This window comes from Schistocerca nitens, chromosome 1 (assembly GCF_023898315.1).
Source record: "Schistocerca nitens isolate TAMUIC-IGC-003100 chromosome 1, iqSchNite1.1, whole genome shotgun sequence".
Classification (NCBI taxonomy): Eukaryota; Metazoa; Arthropoda; class Insecta; order Orthoptera; family Acrididae; genus Schistocerca; species Schistocerca nitens.
This window is the reverse complement of record NC_064614.1, coordinates 114538551-114556318: the sequence shown is the minus strand read 5'-3', so window position 1 is coordinate 114556318 and position 17768 is coordinate 114538551. Positions and strand designations below refer to the sequence as shown.

Genomic DNA, 17768 nt, shown 5'->3' with positions numbered 1-17768 from the left:
CTGCCCATTTTAATTGTGTCTATAGATGTCGGCGAACAGCATATAAATAATTATTACCCACCATGAGAATAGCAATTATAAGATTGACGCTTGTCAGTCACATCCATTGACAAAATGCTTTTCTCAAAGTAGTTGGACGTGAACTAGTGCTCCTTTCATATGGTATGACAGCAGTGTATCTTATACGTTTTAATTCTGACGTAATCTGTACAGCTTTTCGACTTATTTTCATTATTGCCCATCTTGTGGATCTGAACCAGTATTTTCTTACTGAAATTATACCGGACACAAACCTATTTCAAAAATATCGCTGACGTCTCCAGTACGATCTAAATGTTGTTCTCTCCAAACATTAATTTGTGACGAGCAGGGTGAATCTCTTGCATCTTGTAAAAATGACTGCATAAAAATCAACGGCGATAACAAATAGGTACAGAATTACCTGGAATTAGATTTCGTGAAAGTTTGTTACTACTTTCTGATAAATTTTGTACGAACAAGAGGCGATAATAAAGGTATAAATGTACTTACTTCAAATTATTTAGGGTCACCTACAATAAGACTCCACATTCAGTAAGGGTGCATCTTGGTAATTATTAATTCAGATTCTGAAACAAGAACACTATCGATTTCCTTCGCTGCCCTTCTTCTCTTGGCATCTAAGCTCCTTTTCCTTATTTTTGTTCCTTTTTTTCTTTTCCCACCCATGATTATAGGGGATGGACTGTTGTAGGACTGGGTTCTTTTCAAACAAATGAAGTGAGAATATTTGGGAGGGCATTCCCACGTATGAAAAAAGTCAGAAACGCTATTGAGTGAGGTATTAGGAACTGAAGTTCGGCGCTGAGAAAGGAGCAGCGTTTCTTTGGCTTGGTGACAGGAGAGAGTGCTAGGCAGGGTGGACTGCAAAACGACGGGAAATGAAAGCAGAAGCCGAGGCAGGGCAGAAAGTGGTCGCTGCGACAAGAAGCGCGATAGACCGCACTCCCCAGGCGTGCCCAAGTGCGACGGCAGCGAACCCCCAAGTCACGCCCAGAACCGGAAGGCAATTGGCGAGCCTTCACCAGAGTTCTCCCAGATGTCCCAGCGGCCTCAGTTACACTTGAGTGGATTCCAAGTAAGCCATAATTTCGGTAGAAAGCCCAGTCCTACAACAGCATTTTTTTTTTCGAGCTTTCCAACTGTTAAAATAATTCCGAGTACAGCTCACTGCTAATTGCCTCATACATGCGGCCATTGACTTCGCTGCGAGTGTGCAACACATTAATCCCTTTTCCCCTGCTGTGAAACATTTTTAAAGCTTTTAAATGTGCATTTCGTTTGGCGCCGTTATTCGGTGAGTAGTTTGAGGCATCTTCCTGGGCGCATTGATCTTTTCCCTTTCTTGTACTCTGAAAGTTGGACGCTCAGTTTTTTGGAAAGTTGGCTGCTGATTCTGGTGTTGCGCACATACACAAACTCTGAGTCTGAGATATTATTATCGCGAGTGATAGCGAGCGAACAGTGGTTGTTCTTAGTTGAACGCAGTGTGGAATGGAGAGAAGCCGCATAATGAGAGGCTGCATCCTGCCCTGACCGTGCTAGTAGCGGAGGAGGAGATTTTTGTATTAAACGAAGATTTTTGGTAATTTGTCTTGTTTTTTGCTGCCTGTAATTTCTGCTTGCTTGCGCAATGGACAGATTTTGTCAGATTTTTGTATGCATACACTGAAAGTAATATTCACATCTCTGTTGTGACCAGATACATGATTATTGATTAAGACATTGTGAAATAATCAAAGTTTTTGCTAATCAAACTGTCCATGGAAAAGGAAGGTTTGAGTGAAGTTTGTCAGTGCATGAACCTTTAGTTTTCAGAATACAGTAATTAAACGTTTGTATTGATTCCTATCATTTTTCTACTATGCTTAAGGCTTGTTTAGTAAACATCTCCTGATTGTTTAATTTCTATAAAAACAAAACAGTAGTTCTGACCATGCATTGCTCTCTGCTTGGATCGTAGTATTTCTTCTGAGTTATCTTGGCACGTGCCTGGATACAACATATTTATGCAGTTGCAGCGGCAAGTCGAGGTAAGTCATCTGTTGCGTGCAGGAGCATTTCACTGTAAATGTTGGGACACGTTAGAGGTTATTTTTAAAAAAGTCTCAGTCAGATACTAGAGAACTGATTTTTCATAAATTATGGGAAGAGTAGTTAGTTTCTGTTTCTTTTTTCGGTATCAGGATAGTGTCATGTCGGAAGAATGGTTTCCATAATACAAGTTGTGTGGCTGCATATAAGATTTTATGATAACGATAGTAAGGTGTCACTATATTGCCTTGCTATTTTAGAGAAAAAGTATGGGTAACAATGATATTGTGAGAGATAGAGGTTTACACTTTTCCGTACGTTTTTACTAGGCTAATATTAATTACAGTTTTTGATAGTATACCTTTCGACTCCGTCCAGATTGGTGTTCTTTTTAGAGGAGTAAGTTTTAAACTGAAGTTGCGGTCACTTAGAGGTTTAAGCAGGAAAACCAGTTACGTATCTGATAGTCATCATGCGGTGAATCTAGCAAAAGAAATGAATTTTCAGTATGCACGTTTTCTGCAAAGCCTATGACAGAGCACACCGCCTGAGATCTTACAAAATCGTGAAATACCAGTGTCGATTGATCCTTCTGAGAAAGTATTTGAAGCATGAAAACACAATGAGATTGGGAGATATATGCTACCGTAGCCGAGATAATTAAGGTACGTTAACACAGTGGTGGTCGAGTGTGAGGTAGCCGCGCAGTTTGAGGCGACATGTCACGGATTGCGCGGGCCCTGCCGCCGGAGGTTCGAGTCCTCCCTCGGACATGGGTGTGTGTATGTTGTTCTTCGCATATGTTAGTTTAAATAGTGTGTAAGTCTAGGGAGCGATGACCTCAGCAGTTTGATCCCTTGGGAATTCACACACGTTTGAACATTTTGAGCTGACTGGAATTCTCCCAGGAAGACAGTTTTGTCGCCTGGATTTGTCCCGTAAGACGATGAGGATGTGAAGTTCCCGATCATCAGACTTTGTACCTGTCTTATATCGTTGCCACTGGTAATATAAAGCCAATATTGCACAACATGTACTTCTCGTAGTGACTGACACGAAACGGTTGCAATTTAGATACAATCCGTCATCATTTATTTGTTGTATGAAGCTCTACAGGTAAGCGACACACCAGATAATAATGCCAAACATTTTCAAAAGCAGACTTCACTAGAACCACATATGATGGTGCATCGCCGGTGGTCTGTAGTACTGTACTGGAGAACACCGAAGTTCAATAGTCGAAGAACATCTGCGGATAATAACGACATCAAAAATGACATGCGACATGTACCGGAGGACAAGTGTCTACCTTCGTCTACAATAGCTAATCACCGAGCGAGTTGGTGCAATGTTTATCACACTGGACTTGCATTGTGGCGGGGGGGGGGGGAGGGGGGGGCGACTGTTCAAACCCTAAAGCGCTTCAGCAAATGCCGGGATGGTTCCTTGGAAAGGGCACGGCCGACTTTCTTTCCAATCCTTCCCTAATTCGTTGGAACCGATGACGTTGCTGGTTGTTCCCATACCCCGAATCAACCAACCGCTAGCAGATCAAAAGTATCCGGCCACCCGCATGTGGTGCAGAATTAACCACCAGATATCACGGCAGGCGCACGCGCCAGTGTAAAAGGAGGCGGGGGGTGTTGCGTTGTACGAGTATGCATAGATGCAGTATTGGTGGGTCAAGAGAGCTCAGTGCTTCGAACGTAGACTAGTCATTGGCTGTAACCAAAGTATCAGTTATATCAGGAACACTTCAACCGCTCAACAGCTGTCGAAGTAGATTCCTGGTAATGTGACTGTGAAGTGGAAACGTGAAGAAACAAACGACAGATAAATCAAGACCAGGCAGACTTCACGTTAAAATGACATGAAATCACCGGAAGGAATCATTCCTGAATTGCTCTATCTGCTAGCACAATGATTACCAGTATGTTCGAACATTACGAATTTTCTCGAAGAGATGACACACCGTCATCAAGGGTTTAGAAGACATCGTTCTTGTGAAACACAACTATTTCTTTATACATACGAAGTGTTGAGTACTACTGACAAGAGATTTCAAATTGATTACGTATTTCTAGATTTCCAAATGAATTTTGACACTGTACCATACAATCGACTTGGAGTGAAATTGAGCCCTTTTGGAATATCGTCTCAGTTACGTGGCTGGATACGTGACTTCCTGTGAGAGAGGTCAGTTTGTATTAATCGACGGAAAGTCATCGAGTAAAACAAAAGTGATTTTTTGCGTTCCCCGATGTAGTGTTGGAGGCCCCCTTGCTCGTCCTTAACTATATAAACGATTTAGGAGACAATCTGAGCAGCCTTATTAGGTTGTTTGCAGACGCTGCTGTCGTTTATCGTCTAGTGTTGTCGTCAGATGATCAAAACAAATTGCAAACCGGTTTAGGAAAGATATCAGAATGGTGCGAAAATAGACCCTAAATAATGAAAAGTGTGAGGTCATCGACATGAGTGCTAAAAGGAATCTGTTAAATTTTGGTTACATGATAAATCAGTCAAATCTAAAGGCGTAAATTCAACTAAATACCTAGGATTTGCAATTACGAAAGACTTAAATTGGAATTAACGCATAGAAAATGTTGTGGCGAAGGTAAACCAAAGACTGCGTCATATTCGCTGAACGCTTATAAACTGTAACAGATCTACTAAAGAGGCCGCCGACATTACGCTTGTCCGTCCTGTTTTGGAGTACTGCTGCTCGGTCTGGAATCCTTACCGGATAGAATTAATGCAGTACACCGAGAACTTTCGAAGACGATCAGCACGTTTTGTATTATTGAGAAATAGGGGAGACAGTGTCACTGACATGATACAGGATTTGGGGTGGATGTCACTACGACAAAGGCTTTTTTCGTTGCGGCGGAATCTTTTCACGAAATTTCAATCACCAACTTCCTCTTCCAAATGCGAAAATATTTTGTTGAGGCCGACGTCCATAGGGAGAAACAATCATCATAATCTTCTTTCTTTCGCTTGTGCCTTATACCTCGGTTCCGCAGGGTCGGCATGTTTAAGAACGGATTTGGCAAGGTCAATGTTAAGGAATGGCCGGATGCCCGTCCTGTCGCCACCTCGTTCCCGTCAGGACGGAATTAGTGTACCCTAGCTGTCTGTGTCTAGTGTAATCCATGAAATAGCGAGAACGTGTTCAGATGCCTGCGAGGCGGGTAACTGAGGCGGGACGTCGTGACCAGCCCGGTATTCACCTATTGGGATGTGGAAAACCGCCTAAAAACCACATCCAGGTTGGCTCGGACACCGGCCTTCGTCGATAATCCGCCGGGCGGATTCGATCCGGGGCTGGCGCGCCTACCGAGTCCAGAAAGCAACGCATTAGCGCTATCGGCTAACATGGCGGGTCTGAAACGATCATCATAATAAAATAAGGAAAATTAGAGCTCGCACGGAAAGATGCAGGCGTTAGTTTTCTCCGCGCGCTGTTCCAGTTGGAAATAATAGAGAATTATTGTAAATGTGGTTCGATGAACATTTGCCAGGCATTTAAGTGTGATTGGAAGAGTACCCATGTAGATGTGGATGTAGAGCGAGGCCTGGCGCTGTGGTTGCTACAGAGAACTCGCATTAGAGGGGTCGACGGTTCAAATCCGCATCCGGTCATCCAGATTTTCATTTTCCGTGAATTCCCTAAATCGCTCCAGGCAAATTCTGGGATGATTCCTCTGAAACGGCACAGCCGGTTTCCTTCCACGTCCTTGAAACCATCCCAGCTTGTGCTCCGTCTCTAACGATTTCCATGTCGACGGGACGTTAACCCCTAATGCTCTTTCCTTCCAGCTAGCACAATGATTGTTCCTATGGAGTTAAAAAGAATGGCTTACAATCGCGTGCATCTCCTCCTAAGCCAAACATTTCTGTAGTCGATACTTAGCGACGCTTGAGGTGGTGTAACGAGAGGCGGCCCTGGACAGTGGATGACTGGAAACGAGTGATGTACACTGATGAATCACGCCATGTTCTGTGGCAGTCGGATGGACGGATTTAAAAATTTAAAATCCTTTCATAATCCAGTCATTAACAGGGATAATTTTAAATGAAAGGTTTAGCACAGTAAGTCAAATGTTAAAATTAAAAACTACGTATATGTTTTGAGGCGCGTACTAAATCGCCCAGACCACATTCACGCAGTATTTCTGACTGAGAGCACTTAACGACTTCCAACAGGTATGACGTTTTAATATATCACTACGTTACTACTAACTATATTCGCAACACATTTTACAGACAATGTCCACATACACTATGTTATCAAAAGTATCCCGAAACCCCCAAAAACATACACTTTTCGTATTAGGTGCTTTGTGCTGCCACCTACAGCCAGATACTCCATTTCAGCGAGCTCAGTGTCATTAGACGTCATGAGAGAGAGCAGAATAGGGCGCTCTACGGAACTCACGGACTTGGAATGTAGTCAGGTGATTGGGTGTCACTTGTGTCATACGTCTGTGCGCGAGATTTCCACATTCCTAAACATCCCTAGGTCCACTGTTTCCGATGTGATAGTGAAGTCGAAACGTGAAGGAACACGTGCAGCACGAAAGCGTACGGGCCGACCTCGTCTGTTGACTGACAGAGACTGCCGACAGTTGAAAAGGGTCGTAATGTGTAACAGGCAGACATCTATCCAGATCATCACATAGGAATTCCAAACTGTAAGTACTATGATAGTTAGAGGGGAGCTGAGAAAACGGATTTCATGGTCGAGCGGCTGCTCATAATCCACTCATCACGCCGATAAATGCCAAACGACGCCTCGCTTGGCGTAAGGAGCGTAAACATTGGACAATTGAACAGTGGAAAAACGTTGTGTGCAGTGCCGAATCACGATACACGATGTGGTGTTCGGATGGCAGGTTGTGGGTATGGCGAAAGCCCGGTGAACGTCATCTGCCAGCGTGTGTAGTGCCAACAGTAAAATTCGGAGGCGGTGGTGTTATAGTGTGGTCGTGTTTTTCATGGAGGGGTCTTGCACCCCTTGTTGTTTTGAGTGGCACTATCACAGCACAGATCTACATTGATGTTTTAAGCACCTTCTTGCTTCCCACTGTTGAAGAGCAATTCGGAGATGGCGATTGGATCTTTCAACACGATCGAGCACCTGTTCATAATGCACTTCCAATGGCGGAGTAGCTACACAGCAATAACATCCCTGTAATGGACTGGCCTGCACAGAGTCTTGACCTGAATCCTATAGAACACCTTTTGGATGTTTTGGAACGCAGACTTCGTGCCAGGCCTCACCGACCGACATCGATACCTCTCCTCAGTGTAGCACTCCGTGAAGAGTGGGCTGCAATTCCCCAAGAAACCTTCCAGAACCTTATTGAACGTGTGCCTGCGAGAGTGGAAGCTGTCATCGAGGCTAAGGGTCGACCAACACCATATTGAATTCCAGCATTACCGATGGAGGGCGCCACGAACTTGTAAGTCATTTTCAGCCAGGTGTTCGGACACTTTTGACGACACGGTGTATATCACTGAAAGGACTTTCACGACATACGACGCCATAAAAATTGAGATACGCGAGCAACCAGCTTTTCTTAAAACGGACTCCTCTTACACATGGGAGTTTGACTGTTTAAAGAATTAGGAATGTGAGAGTGACTTGTCGGGTTTCTAACTGCAGACATCCATATCAACGTACCTTTGTTGCATTTCGTTAATACTTTATCGAGGAACAGGGTATCTTCCTCCTGAGCCAGAGAGTGGTGGAAAAGTACGATACAGTTTGAGACCATCGTATTTTGAGGATGCTTTTTTTTAGAACAGTTTAGCCACGTACCTTCAAACAATATGCGTGCTGTGGTGCGCTCTACGTATAAACGACACGTAATCGTATGGAGGGTATCGCTGGAGTACAATCTAAAAGTGCCGAAAGGTTCAGATTCCGGGATCAGCCGAGTCCACACCCCTATAAATTTGCGAAGCTTATAAAAAAAAATGCTAGTGTTGATGCCCACTACATACATGTGTTCTTCACAGACGAGGTCTACTATCGTAGTGTCGGTTAAGTTTACAGTTGGAATAGGCGCGTCTGGAATTATCAGGACCCACAGGTAATTGCTCGCTAACAAAAGAAGGGAGAGTAGGGTTTAACAATCCGTCATGACAAGACGAAGAAGAAGTTCGGATAGAGTGAGAACGGCAGGAGTTCGGAAGTGCCCTTCCCAAGAGATTCTTTTCAAAGAAAAGTAAAGCATTTGTCGTCTCTTTAGTGTAGCCTCTTGTAAATATGTAAGACTCTCCGCACTACAGAACGCCTTTTAGGTAGTTCAGAATTTCTATAACACTATCATCTTTAGTAAACGCACCCTTTACGAACTGCGCAATTCCCCTTCGAATCTTCTCTGTCGGTTCAGTTAACACAGCTTCGTAAGTATTCAAGACAAGACTAAGAAGTTGGCCGAAAGAAGGTTTCTTAAGCGATCCCTTTCATGCGTGAATTGTACTTTGTAAGGATTCTCCCAGTATGTCTAAGTGGCATCGTATGATTACGAGTAAATTTTCATGATTGTTCCACTTCATTCACTGACTCCACTGTTCCACTAAAAAGTAAATAACGCCGTAGGGCATTCTTAGCTGAGAGACTGCAAGGGGTGTGGGTAATGACGCCTAGTCATAAGGGGTTTCTTTCTCCATACGTAGTTGTCCCTTTCCTTGAGGATATGCTTGAGTGCTGTCTGATGTGTATTTTGCAGTGTAGGTGGGTGTAATAGGTATGTGCGAAGAGTGTGGTATTGTGTTTGTGTTGTGTGATAATGCGAGAAGGGAGGGGGAGAAGCGCAATGCCGGCACATAGCCTACTGGTTTCCTCTACTACTATACAGTTACTCCGCAAGCCACCGCACGGTGCGTGGCGGAGGGTACCCTGTACCACTACTAGTCATTTCCCCTCCTGTTCCACTCGCAAATAGAGCGAAAAACGTCTGTCTATGTGCCTCCGTATGAGCCCTAATCTCTCGAATCTTATCTTCGTGGTCCTTACGCGCAATGTATGTTGGCAGCAGTAGAATCGTTCGGCAGTCAGCTTCAAATGCCTGTTCTCTAAATTTTCTCAACAGTGTTTCTCGGAAAGAACGTCGCCTTCCCTCCAGCGATTCCCATTTGAGTTCTCGACGTATTCCAGTATCACTTACGTGTTGCTCGAACCTGCCGCTAACAAATCTAGCAACCCAGCTCTGATTTGCTTCGATGTCTCCCTTCAATCCGACCTGGTACGGATCCCAAACACTCGTGCAGTACTCAAGAATAGGTAACACCAGTGACATATATGCGGAATGCGGAAAACTATTTTGAGCACTTTACGTATAAATGACTTGGTAGACGTCCGTAGCTCCAGGCGTCTATCAAGCCGTTAGCAGACGACGCAATTGTGAACATGGAAGTGACGTCGTCAGTAAACATTTACGATATGTAGAGTGACATACAGATGATCCTAACCTCCTTCAACACAATATCTCATCCTCAACAAATGAATTTAATGTAATGCAAGGCATGAGGTAAAAAAGTCCAGCACCATTTGATTACGTGGTCGCCAACCATCCTCTGGAATCAGCGGTATAGTAACAGACTCTGTAGCTGCCGAGAAAGTGCTTAGCAGCCTTACGTCATTCATGTATACAACACTTTGCTTCGTCCTCGTCCGCCGCACCCCTTGGCAACCAAGTTCGGTAGCTCAATTTTCCCACGGTATGGAGGACCCACGAACGTGCAGTCAGCGTGTGAGAAACAGAGCCAAACGTCCACAGAGCCCTCTCTGCAATCATTCTCAAATTCCCGGTATTACAGAACATCGATTCTTGTGTCGGGGCCAAAATGTCATTTGGAAATGGACGTGAAAGACACTGGCCCTCTTCACCAGTACGGCGCCTGGAAAAATCACGACATCACATTTATTACAATCGGACTGGGAGTTTTCCCCCCCCCCCCCCCCCCGCCAAACGTTACAGTTACATTTGGCAGGCTGCGATCTTTGTGTAGTATGCCCTTTGGACTGCACATCCTGATCCTGAAGACTGCGGGACCCACCCTGAAGATTATCACTGGTATCTAACGAAGCGCGTACGAACAAGACACAAACGAACTTTCGTAATTTCACCCGAATTATACTGTACAGTATAATGGAATGTAGTCGAATTAAATCGGGTACTGCTGCGGGAATTAGTAAATGAGACACTTAAAGTAGTAAATGAGTTTTGCTACTTGGGGGGCAAAATAACTGTTGATCATCGAAGCAGAGAGGATACCAACTGTAGACTGGCAATGGCAAGGAAAGCGTTCCTGGAGAAGAGAAATTTGTCAACATCGAGTATAGGTTAAAGTGTCAGAAAGTCTTTTCTGAAAGTATTTGCATGGAGTGTAGCTATGTATGGAAGTGAACTGATAACTGGTTTAGAAAAGAAGAGAATAGAAGCTTTCGAAATGTTGTGCTACAGAAGAATTCTGAAGATTAGATGGGTAGATCGCATTACTAATGATGAGGTACTGAATAGAATTGGGGAGAAGAGGAATTTGTGGCACAACTTAACTAGAAGAAGGTATCGGTTGGTAGGACATATTCTGGGGTATCAAGGGATCACCAATTTAGTACTGGAGGGCAGCGCGCAGGGTAAACAGCTTCAGAAGGATGTAGGTTGCAGTAGTTACTCGGAGATGAGGGAGCTTGCACAGGATAGAGTAGCATGGAGAGCTCCATCAAACCAGTCTCTGGACTGAAGACCACAACTACAACAACAACAGGGTTTGAACGAGATAACTACTATTTTCGCGTCAATTTACAACTGATTTCGGCCGATAGTATGCACTCGTTCTAACATATGCCCCGCCACAGTTTTCTGAATGTATACGTTGCACGTTTCGATTAAGCCTCTGACAGTCACTGCTCGATAGTCCTTCCAATATGAAACAGACGACGTAAATTTAAACTAAACTACTGATGAAGTCAAACGTTTAATTTATGCTCTCCTTCCTGTTACCGCACAGCAGCTCCTCAGAATCCATCCAACTTTAGCTGTTACTCATCTGCTGCTGACTTACGCGATTACTGCCTTTCAGCGCATCGTCAGTCACAGGTATTTGCAGGGAATTAAGGCTCCATTTATGATTCGCTAGTCCTACAACCAGGTACGACTATGTTTTTTCACTTTAGCGAAGGACAGATGAATACAACTTTGTTTTTAATTGCTTCGTGTTGTCAAAGCCTGTCTCCGTTAATGCGTATATTTCTCTAGTTAACACACAGGCAACATCTGTGAAACTAAGGGGTGTTATCGACACTGTGTAGTTGATAAAACGCACCGTCAGTAGTAGCAGTCCAATTACACTTTCATGAAGCACAAACCATAAGTATAGAAAATCAGTGCAAATCTTGTTAAGGATCTGATGTGTCCTGTTCAATTGAAAGGCGTATCAGTAATAGCAGTAGTAGTAGTAGTAGTTTTATTCACCGCAGATCACTTTTACAGAGGTCTTGGACATATGTCGGTGTTACAATTTAAGAACAATAAAAATACGCAATTCACATATAAAGACATTTACATACTTATGGGTCTAGTCTGACAAGGGTGGGACAGGTAGTGGGCCATGACCTTACACTACGAATGATCCCTGTATATTCCTGAAGTAATGTATGGAAACCACGGAAAAACTGAATGAAGAAGCCCGGATGAAAATCGGAGCCTCCATACTCTCGAATACGAGGCCACTATGTTTAAAAGAGCACTGCCTCGTTTGGTTTATCACTAGTCTACTATACTGTTCCACAAAGAAGTTGTCTAATAACGTCTAAAGCTAGAGCTATACTGTTCATTCGTTTCCACTCCTGTCAATGCATACATGCTCCACACAATTCACACTTGTTTCATAATGTAGCACTACTCACACTGTTAGCCATTGTCAGGACCATAGCGACGATGTCTGATGCAACTGCCCGAAACTGCAGCTCTTTGACACTTGTAACTGGATGAACGTGATAGTGCGTGAGTACTCTACGATTTTAACAAGTTCTTAGAATGATTATTGCTGTTTCTGAGAGGACATTTATGTTCACTGATGTAGTGGGATGCGGAAGAAAAGGCAGAGGCTGAATAAACAAGAAAAGTAACTTCGTTAACTGTTGCAAAATGGTGGTATAGTATCTCCACTGTATAAGGTCCCAGTTTTGGCAGTATTTGTCCTACATTTTCCTAGGCCACGAGACATTTCGGTTGCATACTTACATGATGAAACTCTTATGTAATTTCGTTACTTGTGGTGGGAATGGGAAAATTGTAACTACTTCTGTCTCAAGCTTCTGAATATAACTTTTCCCCTGTTTAGTCGGGTAATTCAGCCATTTTAATACGAAAGCATAGAAAGCGACAGGAAACTGTTGATTTAATTGAGTTTCCTTACCACTAGCATAGTTTACTTCTGGGTGCTTTCTCATAAAGCACAAAAAGTTTTATAAACTAGACTGGACGGAATCAAAATGATTGCAGAATTTACTCATACTATTTAGAGATGAGATACCTCTATGGCACAAAGGCAACAAACGCTATGCCCGCATCTCGTGGTCGTGCGGTAGCGTTCTCGCTTCCCACGCCCGGGTTCCCGGGTTCGATTCCCGGCGGGGTCAGGGATTTTCTCTGCCTCGTGATGACTGGGTGTTGTGTGCTGTCCTTAGGTTAGTTAGGTTTAAGTAGTTCTAAGTTCTAGGGGACTTATGACCACAGCAGTTGAGTCCCATAGTGCTCAGAGCCATTTGAACCATTTTTGAACAAACGCTATAAATAGTTTCTAGGTTGTGCTTAACTTAAAAGATGTACCAACAATCGAGTCATTTCTTTCCGTTTACTGTCTACACTAAAAAGCAACACCACAGCGAATTTAGAATCTGCTCCACTAACAGCAGATTTCGCGCAACCGGTTCAAATGGCTCTGAACACTATGGGACTCAACTTCTGAGGTCATCAGTCCCCTAGAACTAGTTAGACCTAACTAAGGACGTCACACACATCCATGCCCAAGGCGGGATTCGAACCTGCGACCGTAGCGGTCGCGCGGTTCCAGACCGCGCAACCGGAAACAGACCTATGAATACAAGCATTGACATAAGAGCTCACGACAGGACGAGAAGCGGCTCTTTTCATCACGGGATCTTTCAATCGGTGCGGGAGTTTCACGGATATGCTGAAAAAATTCCAGTGTCACGCGCTACGAGAGAAGCATTGCGCATGACGGAGGTGCTGCCTGTTAAAATTCCGAGTGCGTATTTTTCAAGAAGAGCCGGGCAACATAGTATTTCCTTCCATATAACTCTCGCAAAGTGACCACGACTAGAGACTCGAAGATTAGAGCTCATACGTGAGTTCATCGGCAAAAATTATTCTCACGGACCATTCACGAGTGGATCAAGGAAGGGGGAAAAGACAGTAATACCAGAAATACTCTCCACCACACACCGTAAGGTAGCTTGCAGACTACTGATGCAAATCGAAGTGACAGAGGACCTCAATTGCTTGCAACTCTCAAAGATTGTGTAAACACCCTTAAGTCTAGCCATGAGCGCAATGCTACATGTACCGCTTTCAAATTCAAATTCCTGGTCCGACGACGAAACTGGATTTTGCACGATTTTCCTACAACACGTGAACACCAGCTTATGCGGCATCTCTAAAGACTACAATTTCGACGTAAGCTTAAACTCTAACCATTCTGTCCTATCAGAGCTCAGTTTGTCTGAAGAATGCTGCAAACTTCAAAGACAGCTGATTTACTGTTCCCGTCACCGTTCCAATACGAGGCGTCATTTCTACTTCGTCAGTTATAAGCGACATTTGTTCTTGAGAAATGGCACATTATTTCACTCAGATTCCTTCCTGAACCGAACCATAGCAGCAGCTACTGATGAAGGTACCAGAGAGAGAGCAAATGCTAGTGCAGAGAGACGAAACGCAGCACCAGTAGAGAGGTGAGGTGATGTGAGGTGTGATGGTACTCACGAGAGCAGCTGCGATGGGCGTGGCGCGCATCTCGGAGCAGAGTGGCGGCGGGCGGCGGCAGCGCCGCTTTATAGCGCGGGCGGGCGGGGGCGGGGGGCGGCCGCAAAAACAGCAGAGCGCCGGCGCTTTCCCGCCAGCGGCGCGTGGCTGCCGCGGCCGTTTGTGTGGCACACGTCAAAAGTCTAACAGAGGAGTGTGCTCTGCTGTTGTAGGGAGCTTATGGCACCACTTCGCTGGCAAGCACAGTGCGTGGTGCTCGACATGGACCCGGTACACATCACCATCGGGTACCGAACTGCGACGTCCCGACTCAAGGAATCTTGGACGTGAACAGGAAGCATTTTCATCCCATACTTGAGGCTACATTGCCCTTGATCTTTCTTCTCGTCCTGCTTCCTGGCCTTATCCCCTGTCTTCGTGTGGTCGGCACGTTACGCAGGATTTGGAAATAGTGTTAGTGGTAGACGGTGGCTGGATGCCCATCACCACCCATCCACCAGGTCCCCGGCGCCCTCTACACACGCATACGGTGCGGAATTTGTGCACTCATCTTCCTATTCGGGAGGACGACGGTTCAATCCCGCGTCCGTCCATCCTGATTTAGGTTTTCCGTGATTTCCCTAAATCGCTCCAGGCAAATGACGGGATGGTTCCTTTGAAAGGGCACGGCTGACTTCCTTCCCTAATCTGATGAGACTGATGACCTCGATGTTTGGTCTCTTCCCCCAAACAAACCCAACCCCTCATCTTCCTGGTGTTATCCATGTGAAAATTTGAAATTTAGATACGTTTGTGAACTGTGCAGCTGTGGCAAATCAGCTCTATAAAAATCAACGAGGAATCCGCAGATAAAGATCTTGCTAAACTCAGCTCGCTCTGCCCCTCCATGAGATCCATAGTCCTGTAGACAACTGCACTGAAGTTGATGCCGTGTTCGTTGACTTCAGGTAGGTAGTTGACACTGTCCCGCACTGCCGTGTAATGAAAAAACAAACGAGCTTACGAGTATCGGTCCAGATTTCCGAGTGGATTCAAGGCTTTCTTGCATGTAGAACTTAACAGGTCGCTCTTAACGGAACAAAATCGACAGATGCAAATTTAATTTTCCGAGTGCTTCAAGGAAGTGTGATTGGAACGATACTGTTTACAGTGTATTGATAGTGACCGGGCCAAATATCTCACGAAATAAGCATCAAAAGAAAAAACTACAAACAACGAAACTCGTCTAGTTTGAAGGAGGAAACCAAATGGCGCTATGGTTGGCCCGCTAGATGGCACTGCCATGAGTCAAACGGATATCAACAGATTTTTTTTTTCAAATACGAACCCCCATTTTTCATTACATATTCGTGTAGTGCGTAAAGAAATATGAATCTTTTAGTTGGACCACTTTTTTCGCTTTGTGATAGATGGCGCTGTAATAGTCACAAACGTATAAGTACGTTGTATCACGTAACATTCCGCCAGCGTGGACGGTATTTACTTCGCGATACATTACCCGTGTGAAAATGGACCGTTTACCAATTGCGGGAAAGGTCGATATCGTGTTGATGTATGGCTATTGTGATCAAAATGCGCAACGGGCGTGTGCTATGTATGCTGATCGGTATCCTGGACGACATCATCCAAGTGTCCGGACCATTCGCCGGGTAGTTACGTTATTTAAGAAAACAGGAAGTGTTCAGCCACATGTAAAACCTCAACCACGACCTGCAATAAATGATGATGCCAAAGTAGGTGTTTTAGCTGCTGTCGCGGCTGATCCGCACATCAGTAGCAGACAAATTACGCGAGAATCGGGAATCTCAAAACGTCGGTGTTGAGAATGCTACATCAACATCGATTCCACCCGTACCATATTTCTATGCAACAGGAAATGCAGGGCAATGACTTTGAACGTCGTGTACAGTTCTGCCACTGGGCACGAGAGATATTACGGGACGACGACAGATTTTTTTCACGCGTTCTGTTTAGCGACGAAGCGTCATTCACCAACAGCGGTAACGTAAACCGACATAATATGCACTATTGGGCAACGGAAAATCCATGATGGCTGCGACAAGCGGAACATCAGCGACCTTGGTGGGTTAATGTATGGCGCGGCATTATGGAAGGAAGGATAATTGGTGCCCATTTTATCGATGGCAATCTAAATGGTGTATTGTATGCTGATTTCCTACGTAATGTTCTACCAATGTTACTAGAAGATGTTTCACTGCATGACAAAATGGCGATGTACTTCCAACATGAAGGATGTCCGGCACATAGTTCGCGTGCGGTTGAAGCGGTATTGAATAGCATATTTCATGACAGGTGGACTGGTCGTCGAAGCACCATACCATGGCCCGCACGTTCACCGGATCTGACGTCCCCGGATTTCTTTCTGTGGGGAAATTTGAAGGGTATTTGCTATCGTGATCCACCGACAACGCCTGACAACATGCTTCAGCGCATTGTCAATGCATGTGCGAACATTACGGAAGGCGAACTACTCGCTGTTGAGAGGAATGTCGTTACACTTATTGCCAAATGCATTGAGGTTGACGGACATCATTTTGAGCATTTATTGCATTAATGTAGTATTTCCAGGTAATCACGCTGTAACAGCATGCGTTCTCAGAAATGATAAGTTCACAAAGGTATATGAATCACATTGTAACAATTTCTTTAGGTACTAAACGAATATGTAATAAAAAATTGGGGTTCCTATTTTTAAAAAGACGCAGTTGATATCCGTTTGACCTATGGCAGCGCCATCTAGCTGGCCAACCATAGCGCCATCTGGTTTCCCCTTCAAGCTAGACAAGTTTCGTTCTTTGTTGTTTTTTCGTTTGACGCTTATTTCGTGAGATATTTGGCCCGGTCACGATCAATGGACCACCCTGGATAAACGGTCCAGTAGAAGGTGTCTGTAGCTCTTTAAGACTATTCACAGACGATACGTTTGTCTATAAAAGGAAGTAGGAACACCAGTAAGCATGTATTTGCAGAATGACCTGCAACGGATTGATGAATGGATCAATTCATGGCAGCTGACTCTGTACGTAAATAAATGTAACATATTGCACATACACAGGAAGAGAGATCCACTACTGCACAGTTACACTATTGATCACAAATCGCTGGAAACAGTGTCTAACGTAAAATATCTAGAAGTAATTGTCCAGAGCGACCTTACTGGAATGACGCCATAAAGTAAATAGCAGGAAAAACAGAGGCCAGACAGATTTATAGGTACAATCTTAAGGAAGTGTAGCTCATCCACGAGGTAAGTGGCATACAAGGCGCTTGTTCGATCGGTTCTTGAGTACTATTCATTTATCTGGGATCCTTACCAGGCAGGAGAGTTAGCCAAGATTCAACGAAGAGTGGAGCGTTTCGTCACGGGATCGTTTATCGTAGAGAGAGCGTTACAGAAATGCTAAAAAAAAATGCAGTTACAAATGTTACAAGAGAGGCGTTATGCAGCGCAGAGAAATTTAGTATTGAAATTTCGGGAGAACACTTTCCAGAAGTGTCGGACACAACATATTACTCTCTCACACATACAGCTCGCGAAATGACAAACACGAGAAAATTCGAGAAATTAGGACAATCATTCTCCCCACGCGCCGTTTGCGAATGGAACTGGAAAGGGGGGATCATTTAGTAGTACCAGAAGTACCCTCC

General features: G+C 44.4%; 1 protein-coding gene across 1 annotated transcript in view; it reads right to left on the bottom strand.

Annotated features, from left to right (window-relative positions):
• The window catches only part of LOC126259396 (uncharacterized), a 147069-nt gene that overhangs the window by 69860 nt on the left and 59441 nt on the right, over nt 1-17768 (bottom strand). Inside the window, exon 4 of the mRNA XM_049956570.1 lies at nt 14100-14246. Coding sequence (XP_049812527.1) covers nt 14100-14246 — 147 coding nt within the window. The remainder of the gene's footprint in view (nt 1-14099; nt 14247-17768) is intronic.